Here is an 18,336-nt window from a genome sequence, read left to right as displayed (position 1 = left end):
CGAGAATTTATTATAACTTCTAAACCATCAATATTCAATTCTTCATTCTCCTCCTCTCATCTCTTTTTATTTATTTTATTCATTTACTAACACTTCTCTTCTACTCATAATTTGAACCCTCTCTTCTCCTATGTGTTCGAATTTTTCTTCTTCTATTTTTTCTTCTTCTACTCACATAAAGGAATCTCTATACTGTGACATAGAGGATTCCTCTTCCTTTTTTGTTCTCTTCTTTTTCATATGAGTAGGAGCAAGGACAAGGACATTCTTGTTGAAGCAGATCCTAAACCTGAAAGAAATCTGAAGAAGAAGCTAAGAGAAGCTAAAGCACAACAATCCAAAGAAAACCTTACAGAGAATCTTGAAAAAGAAGTAGACATGGCCGAACCCAACAACAATGCAAGGAGGATGCTTGGTGATTATACTACACCTACTTCTAATTTTTATGGAAGAAGCATCTCAATCCCTGCCATTGGAGCAAACAATTTTGAGCTGAAGCCTCAATTAGTTGCTCTAATGTAACAGAACTGCAAGTTTCACGGACTTTCCTCAAAAGATCCCTATCAGTTCTTAAATGAATTTTTATAGATCTGTGATACTGTTAAAACTAATGGAGTAGATCCTGAAGTCTACAGGCTCATGCTTTTCCCTTTTACTGTAAGAGACAGAGCTAGAACATGGTTAGACTCACAACCTAAAGATAGCCTGGACTCTTGGGATAAGCTGGTCATGGCCTTCTTGGCCAAGTTTTTTCCTCCTCAAATGCTGAGCAAGCTTAGAGTGGATGTCCAGAACTTCAAGCAAAAAGATGGTGAATCCCTCTATGAAGCTTGGGAAAGATACAAGCAGTTGACCAAAAAGTATCCTTCTGACATGCTTTCAGAGTGGACCATTTTGGATATATTCTATGATGGTCTATCTGAGTTTTCTAAGATGTCACTGGACCATTCTGTAGGTAGATCCATTCACCTAAAGAAAATGCCTGCAGAAGCTCAAGAACTTATTGACATGGTTGCAAATAACTAATTCATGTACAACTCTGAGAGGAATCCTGTGAGTAATGGGACGCCTCAGAGGAAGGGAGTTCTTGAAATTGATACTCTGAATGCCATATTGGCTCAGAACAAAATGTTGACTCAGCAAGTCAACATGATTTCTCAGAGTCTGAATGGATGGCAAAATGCATCTAACAATATTAGAGAGACATCTTTTGAAGAAGAAGCTTATAATCCTGAGAACCCTGCAATGGCAGAGGTGAATTACATGGGTGAACCTTATAGAAACACCTATAATTGCTCATGGAGAAATCATCTAAATTTCTCATAGAAGGATCAACAAAAGCCTCAACAAGGCTTTAATAATGGTGGAAGAAACAGGTTTAGCAATAGCAAGCCTTTTCCATCATCTTTTCAGCAACAGATAGAGAATTCTGAGCAGAGCCCCTCTATGCCCTAAGCACAAATCTGATTCAGAGGCTGAAAAAGAACTGCAGATGCTGTTGGATTCTAACCTCCCTGCACTTGAAGTGGATTTGCTGGAGTTACAAAACTTCAAATGGCACACTCTCAATTGCGTTGGAAAGTAGACATCCAGAAATTTCCAGCAATATATAATAGTCCATACTTTGCTCGAGTTTTGACGACGCAAACTGGCGTTCAAACCTCCCTTCTATGCCCTATTCTGAAGTCAAAATGCCAAAACTGGCATAAAAGTTGGAGTTAAATGCCCAAAGTGGCATAAAAGCTGGCGTTTAACTCCAAGAGAAGCCTCTACACGTGGGAAGCTCAATGCTCAGCCCAAGCACACACCAAGTGGGCCCGGAAGTGGATTTCTGCATCATTTACCTATTTCTGTAAACCCTTGTAGCTAGTTTCATTATGAATAGGACCTTTTACTAGTGTATTTTCATCTTTGGAAATCTTCGGATCATAGAGAAATTCTGGATATCATATTTTCATATTTGGGGAGGCTGGCCATTCGGCCATGCTTGGACCTCCAGACCACTTATGTATTTTCAACGGTGGAGTTTCTACACACCATAGATTAAGGTGTGGAGCTCTGCTGTTCCTCGAGTATTAATGCAATTACTACTATCTTCTATTCAATTCAGCTTATTCTTATTCTAAGATATTCGCTTGCACTTCAACATGATGAATGTGATGATCTGTGACACTCATCACTATTCTCAACCTATGAACGCGTGCTTGACAACCACTTCTGTTTTACCTTAGATCGAGCGTATATCTCTTAGCCTCCATTCCGAAAGATCGGAGTCTTCGTGGTATAAGCTAGAATTATTGGCGGCCATTCCTGAGATCTGGAAAGTCTAAACTTTGTTGTGGTATTCCGAGTAGGATCTGGGAAGGGATGACTGTGACGAGCTTCAAACACGCGAGTGTTGGGCTTAGTGACAGACGCAAAAGGATCACTGGATTGTATTCTAACATGATCGAGAACCGACAGATAATTAGTCGTGCGATGACAGCGCATTTGGACCATTTTCACTGAGAGGACAGTAAGCAGCCGTTGATAACGGTGATGCCCAACATACAGCTTGCCATAGAAAAGAGTATGAAGGATTGGATGAAGGCAGTAGGAAAGTAAAGATTCAAGAGGGATGAAGCATCTCCATACGCTTATCTGAAATTCCCACAAATGATTTACATAAGTATCTCTATCTTTATTTTCTGTTTATTTATCTTTCAATTATTAAAACTCCATAACCATTTGAATCCGCCTGACTGAGATTTACAAGGTGACCATAGCTTGCTTCAAGCTGACAATCTCTGTGGGATTGACCCTTACTCACGTAAGGTTTATTACTTAGACGACCCAATGCACTTGCTGGTTAGTTGTGCAAAGTTGTGAAAAAGAGTTGAGATTACAATTGTGCATACCAAGTTGTTGATGCCATTGTGTATCACAATTTCGTGCACCAACGACCTAGGTGGAGGAGTTCCTAATAATCTTGACAAAGCACACTCCACCCTCGTCCATCCTCTTCTAGAGGCTTCCACCACTTGGCAAGGTTTTTCAAGTTCCTCCTCTTGCCAAGCTTCCTCAAGTTCACATTCTTCTTCATCAATTTCTTCTATCTCTTCCCCATCACTCTCATCATAGATAGGAGGTCTAGTGAAGTCCACTTCATCATCATGTCCAAGCATATTGGGGAAGGACTCTTCAAACTCGAAAGAGTCATATGCTGATGCGGAATCATCATATATAAGGGGGCTTGTTGCGTGAGACACTTCTCCCAATTCTTCATTCACAATATGCCTTGGAGGTTGCCCATCCTCCTCAATATTGCTTTCTAGTCCACCGGAAGAAGGCTCAACAAGATCATCAAGGGGATTGACCAATGTGAAAAAAAATCACTAATGATGGAATCCACTTCTTGATCAATTTCCTTCAACTCTCTATCCACTTTTGCAACATCACTCTCCTCTTTAACATCCCTTTTGTACTCCGCGGAAGAGGGATCTTTGGTGCACGAAATTGTGATCTCAATGGCGCTAACAACTTGGTACGCAGAATTGTAATCTCAACTCTTTCTCACAACTTTGCACAACTAACCAGCAAGTGCACTGGGTGGTCCAAGTAATAAACCTTACGTGAGTAAAGGTCGATCCCATGGAGATTGTCGGCTTGAAGCAAGCTATGGTCACCTTGTAAATCTCAGTCAGGCGAATTAAAATGGTTATGGAGTTTTGATAAATAAAATATAAATAAACATAAAATAAAGATAGAGATACTTATGTAATTCATTGGTGGAAATTTCAGATAAGTGTATAGAGATGCCTCATTCCTTTTGAATCTCCACTTTCCTACTGCCTTCATCCAATCCTTCATACTCCTTTCTATGGCAAGCTGTATGTAGGGGGATCACCGTTGTCAATGGCTACCATCCATCCTCTCAGTGAAAATGGTCCAGCTACGGGTTACGTAGGGCTAATCATCTGTCGGTTCTTGATCGTGTAGGAATAGGATTTACTATCCTTTGGCGTCTGTCACCACGCCCTATAGTCGCGAGTTTGAAGCTCGTCGCAGCCATCCCATACCAGATCCTACTCGGAATACCACAGACAAGGTTTAGACTTTTCGGATCTCAAGAATGCTGCCAATTGATTCTAGCTTATACCACGAAGACTCTGATCGCAAGGAATTGAAGGCTCTGTTGTCAGGAGAGGCAATCAAATGCACGGACCAGGAATCCAAGAGATACACATTCAAGCTTGTTTTCATGTAGAACGGAAGTGGTTGTCAATCACGCGTTCATGAGTGAGAATGGTGATGAGTGTCACATAATCATCACATTCATCATGTTCTTGTGTGCGAATGAATATCTTAGAATAAGAATAAGCATGAATTGAATAGAAGAACAATGGTACTTTGCATTAATACTCGAGGAACAGCAGAGCTCCACACCTTAATCTTTAGTGTGTAGAAACTCCACCGTTGAAAATACATAAGTGATAATGGTCCAGGCATGGCCGAATGGCCAGCCCCCATAAAAGTCTAAGATAGCATAAAACTGATCAAAGATCTAGTCAAAGACCCCTAGTACAACAGTAAAAAGTTCTATTTATACTAAACTAGTTACAAGGGTTACAGAAATGAGTAAATGATGCAGATATCTACTTCCGGGCCCACTTGGTGTGTGCTTGGGCTGAGCATTGAAGCTTTCACGTGTAGATGTCTTCCTTGGAGTTAAACGCTAGTTTGTAACTTGTTTCTGGCGTTTAACTCTGCTTTGCAACTTGTTTCTGGCGTTTAACGCCAAAATAGGGCAGCAAGCTGGCGTTAAACACCCGTTTGCATCATCTAAACTCGGGCAAAGTATGAACTATTATATATTTCTGGAAAGCCCTGGATGTCTACTTTCCAACGCAATTGAGAGCGTGCCAGTTAGACTTCTGTAGCTCCAAAAAATTCATTTCGAGTGCAGGGAGGTCAGAATCCATCAACATCAGCAGTCATTTGTCAGCCTCTGAATCAGATTTTTGCTCAGGTCCCTCAATTTTAGCCAGAAAATACCTGAAATCACAAAAAAATACACAAACTCATAGTAAAGTACAGAAATATGAATTTTTCTTAAAAACTAATAAAAATATACTAAAAACTAACTAAATCATACTAAAAACTACCTAAAAATAATGCCAAAAAGCGTATAAATTATCCGCTCATCAATCTTCAACTTGAGATTCCTTTATATGCTCAACATATCCCAAACATTCACCCACTACTTCCTTTCGTTCACTAATCTCTACCTCCTCCTCTTGTTGCACTTCTTGCTTTATCTCCTCTTCCTCACCATGGAGCTTCAAGTTCACTCGCTCACTAGGCTTCTCGATTGTTTCTCCACATTCAACAATGGGAGTACTTAGGATGCATGAGCTTAGATGGGATGTTAGGTGACTCATGGCTTCTACCATGCTAGCCATCCTTGCTCTTAACTCCGTGAACTTATTTTCATCCTCATCTTGTCACCTTGAGATATGAGATTCAAGATCTCTCAATTCTAGTATGCGGACTTCATCGGGAGGTAGTGGTGGAAGATAAGATTCATTGTTTGAGGGAAGGGTATTATAGTTGGAAGGTGGTTCATATTGCTGAAATTCTTGAGGTGGTGTGTATGGACTTTGTGGTTCATGAGAGTATTGGTGTTGGGATGGTGGTGGCTCTAGATACGGTTCATATAGTGGTTGGTATGGTGGGTACGGGTTAAGGTAATGTGGAGGTGAATGGTGGTATGAGGCTTGTGAGTTTGGTGATGGGCTATATTGAGGAGGGGGTTCATATGCATATGATGATGGTGGTTGACAACCACAACGAGGGTCATCACATGCATTAGATTGGTATGCATCAAGATTTGAATTATACCCATAAGAAGTCGGAGGAGGTTGTTGCCAAGAAGGTTGTCCATAAGCTTGGGGCTCCTCCCACCTTTGATCTCCAAATCCTTGATGCACATCCCATTGAAGCTTTCATTTCCTACAACATAGTTGTAACCATGCTCATAGCCAAAAGGATGAGAATTCATAATGACGAGAGAAAATAAAAACGAAAGCCAACAAGCGACAAAGAGAACAAAATTTCTACAACTAGCAAAAACTAACAAACACACCAAAAATCAAGCTATTCACAATATATACAATAGCCAATGACATAGCACCATTGCAAATCCCCGGCAACGGCACCATTTTTATTTAAGAAAAATTGTCATGTCGGTATAGAATTTCACACAAAATTATTCTCATTGCAAGTATAGTTCTACACCAACAAACAATCCTTCCAATCAAAAATTTGGTTGTCACAAGTACAAACCCCAAATAAGAATTAACCGAAGTATTTAAACTTCGGATCGTCTCACAAGGAATCGTAATGAAGTTCTCAATTATTGGTTATGAAAATGCAAGGGGGTTTGATTTGGAAATTGACAAGAAAATGTAAATGACATGAAAAGTAAATCAAGAAAGTAATTAAAGAAAGCAAGTAATAAAGAGAGACATTCATGGCAAGGGTTGAGATCATAGGCTTTCTATCCTAGTCATTAATCATAACAATACTTAACAAGAATTTATCTTATTTCGTCATCCCCAATGTTGGAAGAAGGTGTAAGTTATCTTCCATTAGAGAAAGTCAAACAAGACTAGTCAATCTCAAGTCAAAAATCCTAATCAACTCACTGATTGAATTAGCAAGAGATTAGAGTCATTGAAAATAATATTAACTAACAACTTTATATCACTAATTTAAATTGGATATTAATAACTCAAGATTGCCCAATTACTTTTCCCAAGCTAAGAATGCTCAGAATCTACTCTAAAGCCCAACCAAGCATTTTGTCAAATACTTGGTGGATAATAAAGGAAAGCATAATAAATGTGCAAGAATAATAAATCTACCAACTACCAATTGCAAGAAAAGTAAATCAACAACTCAAATCATCAATAAAAGAAACATCAACATCAAATTGCATTAAAAGAGATATAAATCAAACATGAGCATCCATGAACATAAAAGAGAGCATAAAAGGAAAATTAACACTACAAACCATGAGAATCAAAGAGTATAAGCAAGAATTCACAAAGGAGATGAGATGAAATCATGAAATTGGACCTAGATCTAAGATGGAAATACCCTAAGAACCCTAATTCAAGAGAGAAGAGGGAGCTTCTCTCTCTAGAAACTAACCTACATGATGCTAAGTTACAAACAATTGCACCCCCCTCTGCTTGGACTTCAATTCTGCATGAAATACACTCAGAAACAAGTTGGGATTGGGCCTGGGTAGCTCAGAAATTGCCCCCAGCGTTTTGCCTTTAAGTGAGTCACGTGCGAGTATCGGCGCGTATGTGCCATGTGCGTGTGCGCGTCTATTGGCTATTTCTTCATCCGCGCGGACGCATCATGTACGCGTGCGCGTCTCTATGCGAAATCACTTTTGCGCGCGCACGCCTTGTACGGTTGCACACCCATCGATGCATTCCCAATTCTTGTTTCCTTGTGCATTCTCCACTTTGTATGCTTCTTTCCTGATTTCTTCCATCCAATACTTGCCTTATGAACCTGAAATTACTCAACAAACATATCAATGCATCGAATGGAATTAAGGTGAATTAAAATTACCAATTTAAGGGCCTAAAAAGCATGTTTTACATTTAAGCATAAATTAAGGGAGAATTACAAAACCATGCTATTTCATTGAATAAATGTGGGAAAAGGTGAATAAATCCCCTAAAATAAGCATAAGATAAAACACGAAATCGGGGTTTATCAGGGGGTTGTACCTTCTACTGTGCATCAAAGTGTTCTTCTTTAGACGAAGGATGGCAAGCCTGAAATCATTAAGGCATATTCAAACCTATATGTCGAACAGCTGCATGTTGATTTCAGGATGTATAATCCTAAGTTAAAACCTTTGAATGTTGACAGGACACTGAACTCTTATAATTGTGAAGGTTGTTACTTGTCCTCAGAAGGTTTGTCAGTGAAGTTGCGCTACCTAGAGTTGAATTTCACTCTAACTGGCTGGGATTGTCTCCCTTGAAGATCTCCTAAAAGATTGCCCTGTGGATCAAGTTGAGGAAGTTTTTAATTACCTGGTAACTTTGCATAATTATTTAAGTAATTTTCATCATGTAGAAAATAAAGATGATTCTTCCGATGAAGTAGAATCACGTAGGGTTAAAAGTTCTTTTAATAATAACTATATCAACTCAATATCTTCAGTCGAGTTTAGTCATTGTTTACATGTTCCTTCTTTATGTAATGAAAGTGATGCTACAAGCCAAACTATTTCTAATAGCAGAGACACATTAAGTTGAAAATCGAAGTAATATCAATATAGTAAATGATCAAGTTCATCCTATTTCTAATGAAGTTGTTGATTTTACTTTTGACTGCATCTATGATTTAGAACCTTTGGGTTTCGAAAAAATTTCGTAAAAGATGAGGAGCATTTTAAGGGATTTGAATCTCAAGATCCCTTAGAAAAGGTTAATTTGGGGACTTCTGATGATGTTCGAATAACTTATATTTGTAAGGATCTTGTTGATCCTTTTCAGATTGAACTTTACCATCTTTTACATGAATTTAAAGATTGTTTTGCTTATGATTATCATGAGATGCCTGGTCTCGATCGTTCACTTGTGGAACATCGATTAGCATTAAAACCAAATGCATGACCTATGAAGCAAACTCCAAGATATTTTGCTCCAGAAATCAATGAAAATTAAAGAAGAAATAGAACTCTTAATGAAAGAAAAATTTATTCGAACTGCACGTTATGTTGAATGGGTCTCAAATATCGTCCCTGTGATGAAGAAAAATGGGAAGTTGAGAGTATGCATTGATTTTCGAGATTTGAATAATGCTATTCCGAAGGATGAATACTTTATGCTAATTGTAGATATGTCGATCGATTCTGTAGCGGGGAATGAAATTCTATGTTTTATGGACGATTATTCAGGATATAACCAAATTTTCATTGCAGAAGATGATGTGTCCAAAACTACCTTTCGTTGTCTTGGGGCGTTGGGCACTTATGAATGGGTAGTTATGCCTTTTGGTTTGAAAAATGACGGTGCAACTTATCAACGAGCAATGAATGCTATCTTCCATGAGTTCATTGAAAAATTTATGGAGGTATATATCGATGACGTCATGGTCAAATCGATTTCGATGAGTTAACACATTAATCGCTTAAGAAAAGTGTTTGTCACCATGAGGAGGAAGGGATTAAAAATGAACCCTTTGAAATATCCATTTGGTGTGTCTGCTGGGAATTTCCTAGGTTTTGTTGTTCATAAGAAAGAGATTGCAATTGATAAAAATAAAGCAGGTGCAATATTAGCATTGTCTACGCCTAAATCAGAAAAGGAAGCGCAGTCCTTCCTATGAAATGTGAATTACCTCAAAAGGTTCATCTCGAATCTTTCTAATCGAACTCGAGTATTTACGCCTTTAGTAAAACTAAAGAACGACTCACAGTTCGAATGGATATATGAACATCAATTAGCATTTGATTCGATTAAGGCTTATCTATCTGAGGCTCCGATTATGGCAAGTGTTCGTCAACATGAGCCCTTAAAGTTATACATTGCAGCATCTATAAATACAATTGGGTGTATGTTAGCCCAAGAGGATGAAAACGGACATGAACGGACAGTTTATTACCTTAGACGGGTGCTAACTGATATCGAGACAAGGTATTCCTTGATAGAAAAATTATGTTTGTCTTTATATTATGCCTGTATGAAACTAAAATGTTATATGGTGGCTAAATCGGTGAAAGTTATAGCACAAACTGATCTGATCAAATATATGTTGAGTTTTCCAATGTTACGAGGACTTTTAGGGAAATGGATGCTAGCCTTGACAGAGTTTGATTTACAGTATGTCCCGGCCAAAGCTATGAAAGATAAGGTCATTGCAGATTTTCTTGTAGATAATTTGAAAGATCTGAATGACCAGGGGGCAAATGTAATCGACATTGAAGTCGGTTATTGGAAGTTATATTTTGATGGATCGAAGCATAAAGATGGTGCAGGGGTTGGAATTCTTATTATCTCACCAGAGGGGATTCCATCAGAATTTTTGTTTAAATTAAAATATCCTTGTTCGAATAATGTGGCAAAGTACGAAGCTTTGATTTTGGGTCTCGAAATATTAATTAGTAAAGGGGCTTCGGAAGTTCAAATATTAGGGGATTCTCAGTTGGTTTTGAAACAGTTATCGAAGGAGTTTAAATGCAATAATGAGAAGTTGCAAAAGTATATAACAACTGCTTGGGAGTTGTTAACATTCTTTCGAAATGTTCTTTGGTTCACATCCCAAGAATTCATAATGAAATTGCTAATGAATTAGCCCAAATTGCTTCGAGATATAGAATCGGTCCAGAAACTCTTAAAAAATTGGCTAGTATCCATCAAATATTAGTGCCTGCGAATGAAAGAGAGGTTTTGTGCATAGATGAATGGGAAGATACTGATTGGAGAAAGCCTATTGCTTAGTATTTAAGGAATCCCAGTATTCTAGTCGATAGAAAGATAAAATGGCAGATTGCTAGATTTCTTCTAAAGTATGACTGTATTTAGAGTAGTAAGCAGTCCACCATTCGAAGCAAGACTTGGTGATATATGAGCTGCGATCATAAACGAGGAAGTTGAAACGCTCCCTTTGATGTTGATTTGCTAAGAGGAAGAAATCAAGCTCAATTTGAGAAGTCAGAGTGATGTGGCAAAATGTTTTGTTGTTCCGAGGAAAAGGGGTGGGAATGGCCTATGAGAAACCTAGTTTCCTGGCTGTGAAATGAAGGGCGTACAAGGTAAATTTGAACCTTTCTTTTTTGTGTTGGGGCAGCCCTGTTGGGATTACTTGAACAGCCAGCAAATTTGTCCAGTTTTGATTAGCCAGTTCATTTTCCTCGATATCATTTAGAAAGAGTAAACAGTCAAGCAATGCAGGTCCATAATTTTGACGCATGAAAGGAGCGAAATTGAGGTTTTCATTGTAAAAATCTTTACAGGAATGGAAGAGAGAAAAAATAGCCCAAAAATGGTGTTCGTCCGATTGTGTGTCTGGGAAATTTGGTTTGTAATCAGCCAATCGGAAGCCTTCGATGTGCTGTTTGTCAGTAGCACCACCTCCAGGCTTTGTCATAAATTTTTCGAAAATAACATTAAGCCATAATTGGAGAAGCCAGAGAGGGCCACATGCACTAATCATACAATTGTCTCGGAGACACTGTACAAATTGACCAAGCTCTTCGAAAACATGCCCAAGAAGAAGCTTGGCCAAATTAAGAGTATTTTCCTCATGAAGCAGAGCAGCCAAAGGGAGGAAGAACTTTGACATCTGAACACTTCAGGAATAGAAAACAACTGCATTTAGCCAATATAACAAAAAGGCTACATGCTCGTCGTCTGTAACAGTAGTGCCCTCTGCACCAATGTTATGAGCAATGAAATCACTGTAGGAATTAGTGGAGACAATATTATATTGCTGCCTGGGTTGCATGTCAGAAGTACAGTCTGGAGGGTTTATTGGAAGCCATGTAATAGCGGCTACATCCAAAAGGGACATACCAATCATTCCACATGGAAGGTGGAAATTTTTAGTTGTCCTGTTCCAAAAACAAGTTACGGCTCCAATCATCCAAGGGAGCGTTGAAAGTGAGAAGTGGGAAAGCCTTAGGAGCTCCTGAATCCCCAGAGCACCCCAAGCAGCATTTTTTGAAGGAGCAAGGCACTGGTACAAGGCTGTGAAATCGGTACCCCGAGGATTAATCTTTGGATTATTCTTGAAGGATTTTTTATTAATGAAGAAAGAGATATCAAGGGCTTGGTTGATCAATAAATCTTCCCCCTGAGCACTAGGGAAGAAAGGTAATTTCTTGTTCGCCCTCTCTAGGGATTCGACAGGCCCAAAGAAACAATGGGTATCTTCGCCTACCGTAAAAGGGATCAGGATTCTGATATCAATAATTTGAAGCTGTGGGTCATCAATAACTTCATCATTGACTTGATTCATCACATGAAGGGCTGGTGGAGCTGGTGGTGCTACCACGGGACCCTTACCCTTGTCTTGGACAACAGCATTAAATGAAGAGATGGCCATTGTAGAACAAAGAAGAAGGAAGTTTGAAAGGTTAAGGGTGGTGCAATAAAGATTGATGCGAGAGGAATTCAGGAAGCAAAGGTTTGAGAAAAATTGAATGGAGGCAAAAGTGTCGAATCTAAAAGAAGTGTTACTGTAGCCATTATTGAAAAAGGAATTCAAAGAGAAAAGAGAAAGCACAAGTCACAGGAAATGTGTCGAGCGGGTCAGTATTAATGGGAAGTTAAATGATAATTATTACTGACTCAGGAGATTGGAATTTGAAATTGAATTTGGATTAAGTGTTTCGTTTTTAAAGTGATTTCGAAAACAAACACATTAATCCAAGGAGGCAATTTGTTGGTCAAAAAATATTTCGATCGGAGTGAATTAGATCGAAAGGTTGAAAAGTGCACTTGCAGGTATAAGTTGAGAATTACTCGACACAAGCTCGATTTCGGACACATCTTTAAATCGAGTGGTCATAGTTGAATGGATATTCGAAGGAGAAACTGAACGGATTGTCAGAATGAATGAATCGAACGGTTACATCAGTAGAAAAGTTGAGGGCTTTCATCATGTGAGGAATTAATAGGTAACGTTTCATTGGCAAAAGAGTGGGAATGGTTACCAGGGAGTGCGTGCACAAGACAGCATTGTGTAATTAATGATCGGTTACAAAAAGAAAGCTATAAATGTTAGAAAGTTTTAGGAAATAAGGGTTGGAACTTTAACTCAGAAAACACTCAAGCACACTCACATCCCCTACGAATTCCTAAGTCTGTGATCGAGTTTCTTTTCTGTAGGGTTCCTTCCATGTTTTATCTTTTTAGTTGATCTTTTTGTAAACTTTACTTTTCAAGTAAATTTATCTTTCAAGCATTCTTTAATTTCACTGTTCAATTTATATTTCAGCATCTTTAAGTTTCATGCCAAAACCCTTTGACTCAATCGAAGGAATTTTATTGCTTTTCTTAAATTTCAATGCAATCTTTTCGATTTTCAGTCAATTCACTCTTCAAAAACTTTCTTTTTAATTTTTTTTTTTTGTTTCTTTACAAATAGTAATTCATTTGCTATTTTGATAGTCGTCTAATTCGAAGCGCTTTGATGCACTTTTAGAAAAACTAGTACCTATACAGAAAAGTAAGTTTCGCTCCCAAATCATTAGATATCGAACCATCAACGATTTGCTAAAAATCGATAAAACAGGGTAAAATAACTATAACTATATTTTATATAGTTACCATTAAAATATCCCAATTTAGATGTCTATCACTATTTCACTACTACCACTATGATATTCTAATAAGATGTGAGTGATTTAGTGCAAGATACAAAGTAAATGCTGTGTAGTGTGTATACGTCACCAATGTATATATATATTTGTTTTGTAATTAATTTACCCATGCATGCCTGTATTATATGTGTTCCCTCCATTCAATGTGCAATGCTTTAACAAATAGATTGCACTGATATATGGTTAGGTGTTCTGGCTGCAGTGGCGGGACCTATCTCCTCAAGAAGCACTCATAGTGAAGCTAGGCAACATTCACTCATACAGCTAAATAGTGTAACACCAAAATGGCAATGGGAACCTCCTTCGTTCAATTTCAATAATATCAATCATACTTTTCAGGGAAAACCAAAACCAACCAGTTAGGTGAAACAGAGTAGGATTCCCTCCTTTCATTAATTTGGGATCAAATTATCAACTGTGTTGTTCATATGCACTTTTTTGTTTTTGCACAAAATTATGTGTTAGGTTCATTCATATAACCATATGTGGTGAATTCAGTGGACATTAGTAAGATAGTGACAAATGAGGCATCTATAATTACTATGTCTACATGGAAACTCTTAATTGCAATTAGGGTATACTACCAAAACTATCTTTGATTTTTGAATTAAATGACAGAAATATCACCTATTTTTTGCAATTTTTTTTTGTTAATAATCAAAAATAGTTTTAACTTTTAAAAAATAAAAAAATACTAGAGATTGAATTTTGATCCAATTTTATTATATATTTATTAAATAATTATCTAAATATTTCTACAAAATTTTGGATCATATAAATAAACGCTTTGCTAAACAAACACAATTTCTGATAACAAATTAAAAATAATATATCAATGACGATTTTGGTAGTTTACTCTTCCAATTAAATAAGTTTTTTTCCCTTGCCCTGAAGCTGGTTTTGTTTCTCTCTAGCTTTTGTTGCCGCATCCTAAGCAGATTTATAAGCCAAGTTGCAATGCAATGCTATGTTAGAATACTTTTATTCTGTTAAATCAAGTGTGAGGCAATAGGTGATACATCAATACTAAACATTATTACTTTCATAATGAATCATGAATGGTTGAAAATGCATTCATTGTTTTTTCCCCCTTTGTTAAATCAAGATTTTAGTTCATACAGGACAAGAACATTCTGGAGAAAAAGTCAATAGCATCATGTATTTCATTGGCACCCAAAGACTAGCATTTTGACAAACAAATTGGATTCTCTTAACAGCAGCACTAAATTACAAGGTTTGACTTAAGGAAAACTAGAATGAAGCTCTTCCACCTTGATTTGCCAAACACTTTGACAAATCGAAAGGGTTTGATTAAAACTACTGAACTACTGCACATACAAAGTAATACAAAAAAACAAATTAATAACCTTTAACAAAAACGAAAGTTAACTAACAAATAGGAAGAGGAGCACCGTTCCACTCTCCAAGGCATTCAAGTAGAGGATCAATGATCTTCCCCTGGCACATGGCTGTGAAAACCTTGTCAAATTCTTCGCCCGGTGACCTAACCTTTTCCCCGGTGAGCATACCGGTTCCCAATTCCTCCCTGACAAACCTGTAAAGTGGGTAGGACCTGCATTCCTTGATCTTGTTTGGGATCGTTGAGTTTCCACTCTCATAAGCGATTCTAGCTCCCTCAACCTCCTTTGGCAGCACGGCCTTCAACTCGTCCTCGAAGATCGCAATCTTCTGGAAGATGGAGGTGTTTGCGTTCTTCTCACTCTCTGCATTGGCCAAAGCGTGGTCCACAAGCACTTGCCTCAGCTTCTGCATCAGCGGGTAAACAGCGCTGCAAGGATCGTCAATGTAGGTGAAAACATGCTCCCTATCAACCACTTTGAGTAAATCCTTTTCGCAGAATCTTGAAGGATGAAGCTCCCCGTTAACACCGGTGGTAAGCGATCTCTTGGCGACTAAGCTGACAGTGTTCTTGACAGCGTTCTTCAAATTCTCCTCTAGATGCCTCAAGTCAATGGCTTGGCAAAGCGCCATCAAGAAAGTGGAAGACATGAGTTTCAGAATCTCAATAGCTTCATTGGTCTTTCTAGAAGAAATCAAACCCAACGAGTTCACATCCTGGTTGTGCTGCTCAGCACTCTGCACATGGCTGGTTACCGGATTCGCAAGGTATTGAAGCTCAGAGCAGTAAGAAGCCATTGCAATTTCGGCACCTTTGAATCCGTAATCCAAGCTTGGATTCCTAGCAGCAGAGAGATTCGAAGGCAAGCCGTTGTTATAGAAATCATTGACAAGTTCCGAAAATTGCGCGAACATGAGTTTTCCTATCGAAGCCAAAGCCAAACGCGTGTTATCCATGGAGACTCCAATTGGAGTTCCTTGGAAGTTACCACCATGCAAGGCCTTGTTCCTTGACACATCAATCAAAGGATTGTCATTAACAGAGTTAATCTCTCTCTCGATCGACTTGGTTGAAAACCTAATCACTTCCACAAGAGGACCTAGCCATTGCGGCGAAGTTCTAAGGGCGTAACGATCTTGCTTCGGCTTCTGCAATGGATCCGTTTCATGTAACTTCTTAGCGGCTTTCATGTATGAGCTTCCATCCAAAATGTGTTCCATTATAGCAGCTGCTTCAATTTGGCCAGGGTGGTGTTTTAGCTTGTGAGTCAAGTGATCAGTGAACTCTGGCTTACCCTGCATCACTTCGGCGAAAATAGCCGAAAGAACTTCCGACAAAACCGCAAGCACGTTCGCCTCGAACAAAACTATAGAGGCCAGGCCGGAACCCACTGCGGTGCCGTTGACAAGTGCAAGGCCTTCTTTAGGCTGCAATTCAAAGAAGTCGGCGTTGATTCCGGCCAACTCGAATGCCTCCTTGGCATTGAGCAGCTCCCCGGATGGCCCCACTGCTTTCGTGTTGGGCCTTCCGGTGAGCAGTCCCGCTATGTATGAGAGTGGGACGAGGTCCCCGGACGCTGTGATTGTGCCGCGGAGTGGCAAGCATGGTGTGATGTTGGTGTTCAAGAGCTTGGTTATGGCTTCCAAAATTTCAAACCTGATGCCAGAGTAGCCTTGGAGAAGAGTGTTGATCCTCACTAACATTGCTGCTCTCGTTGCCGTGTGTGGCAATGTGTGGCTTGATTCTGTGCCATTGCCAAATATTCCAGCATTCAAGAACCTGAATAATCAGAATCAAAATCATCATCAACATATCTCCTTTATCACAGCCAATAATACATACAGTATTATTTAATGTTAGTATATCGTTTTAAAATTAACAAAATGTATGTGTCTGTCAAAAATCGATCGCTAAATTAATTATCATATATTTGTATATAAATTAATTTATTTTTAATATAATTTATATTTTATCGTGTATCTGATTTTAAGTTGTAAAATTAATCAAGTATTCTCTTTTCTAAAATAACTGTTGCTTCTATTTTTATTTTTTGGTTTCATAAAGAATTTGAGTTTGTTATTGGTGTTGTTATTGGTGTTAGGTAAGGAATTATAGTTGTAAACTTGTAATACTCGGAAGGAGTCAACAAGCATACCCGCATTAAGCGAAGAAAGGTGGGTCAAACATTGTGTGAACATAGACATATGGTAGGAGGAGTGGGAGTAGGAGTAGGAATAATAATGCAATGAAACGTGGCCACATTCACCCACCTACCCCACGTCACGTGCAAAACCACTATTTGGGGTGGCTCCCAAAAATTAGCCAGCTGAGTTCACTCGAACGTTTCAACTCAGTTAACCTGACATTTTGGTAGGTGTGGAGCGTGGACAATATTTATTTTCAGCTACTTGTTATTACTACAACCCTATATATATATATATATATTTGTCTTTTGCTGTTGGCACTTTCCTAAATCATGCTTTTTCATTTAACCGCTAAATAAAAAATTAAGCCTAGATCTCACACTTCACATTAAATATGACCATTGTCTATCAATTATTACTGGCAATATAAAAAAGAATAATGTGAATTGTTAAATATATAAAAAGAATTTCAAAAAATATATATTTTATGGCTATAGCACATGTTTTCTTATTGGTAATATATAATCATTTTCTAAACTAACATTTAACAATGTTTTTAATTTAAGTAACTTAATTAAATTCTTTTTTCCAAAAAACAACACTTTTTTGACAAAGACCGAAGCCAACTCATGTATTTATTTCAAAATTCTTTTACATTTTCTGAATTAAAAAAAAACATATTGTCTAATGATACTACTTATTAGTTAAGTACTAATTAAAAAATTTTAGTTGACAATTATTCAGCAATTAATATTGTAATATACTACTCCTCTTTGTTTAAGTATATGTCATGTTACTCATATGTAAATTAATTAAGGAATCTAAATGAATAGTTAATGATAAAATAAGTTATATTAAAATACTCTTATTTAACAGTAACAATTTATAATAAGTCACCATAAACAAACAAAAACACAGTCATTTATAATATAAATATTTTAATATTCACTGTATTTAGACTTCATACTTTGTATTACCAATAAATAATGTTCCAAAAGAGAAAATGAGTGTTACTGTTAATTATGAAACTAGTATCTGATTGACTAGAAATAAATGTGCGAACCACGAATGTAGCATTGTAGAAGCCCACTGAAAATGTATTGGTCGTAAAAATTTAGTGCAATATATGGAAAAACGAATAAATAAGTTACTCAAAATAAGTTATGGGTCAAAATTTGGTAGAGTTTATCAAAAGTTATAAGGGGTTTTATTTGTTCCTTTCTTTCTTTTTTATCGCTAAAATATAGCATAAGCACATAGTTTTAAGTTATGAATTTTGGTTGAAAAAGTTTGTAAAACGATAAAAGAGGGTTAATCGTTATTGATTTTATCAGTCTCATCAAATGTGTGTTCATTAACTTTTTTATTTTAAAATATCTTAATTTTTAAGTTATTGTAATATATTAAATAAAGTATAAAATATAAATACTTTC

General features: G+C 37.5%; 2 protein-coding genes and 1 non-coding gene across 3 annotated transcripts in view; 1 reads left to right on the top strand and 2 right to left on the bottom strand.

Moving 5' to 3' along the window:
• Positions 1-771: 771 nt before the first annotated feature.
• LOC127740426 (small nucleolar RNA R71) lies at positions 772-879 on the bottom strand. The gene has a single exon (XR_008001102.1). It is a non-coding gene; the product is annotated as a small nucleolar RNA R71 (small nucleolar RNA).
• An 8,682-nt stretch (positions 880-9,561) lies between these two features.
• LOC107493500 (uncharacterized) lies at positions 9,562-10,368 on the top strand. The gene has a single exon (XM_016114591.1). It carries the CDS (start codon positions 9,562-9,564, stop codon positions 10,366-10,368), a length of 807 nt encoding a protein of 268 aa, XP_015970077.1.
• Positions 10,369-14,530: 4,162 nt separating this feature from the next.
• The window catches only part of LOC107493496 (phenylalanine ammonia-lyase 1), a 5,606-nt gene continuing 1,800 nt past the window's right edge, over positions 14,531-18,336 (bottom strand). Inside the window, exon 2 of the mRNA XM_016114588.3 lies at positions 14,531-16,538. Coding sequence (XP_015970074.1) covers positions 14,789-16,538 — 1,750 coding nt within the window. The 3' untranslated portion in view covers positions 14,531-14,788. The remainder of the gene's footprint in view (positions 16,539-18,336) is intronic.

Source organism: Arachis duranensis, chromosome 6 (assembly GCF_000817695.3).
Source record: "Arachis duranensis cultivar V14167 chromosome 6, aradu.V14167.gnm2.J7QH, whole genome shotgun sequence".
NCBI classification, from domain to species: domain Eukaryota; kingdom Viridiplantae; phylum Streptophyta; class Magnoliopsida; order Fabales; family Fabaceae; genus Arachis; species Arachis duranensis.
This window is presented reverse-complemented; position numbering and strand designations above follow the sequence as displayed.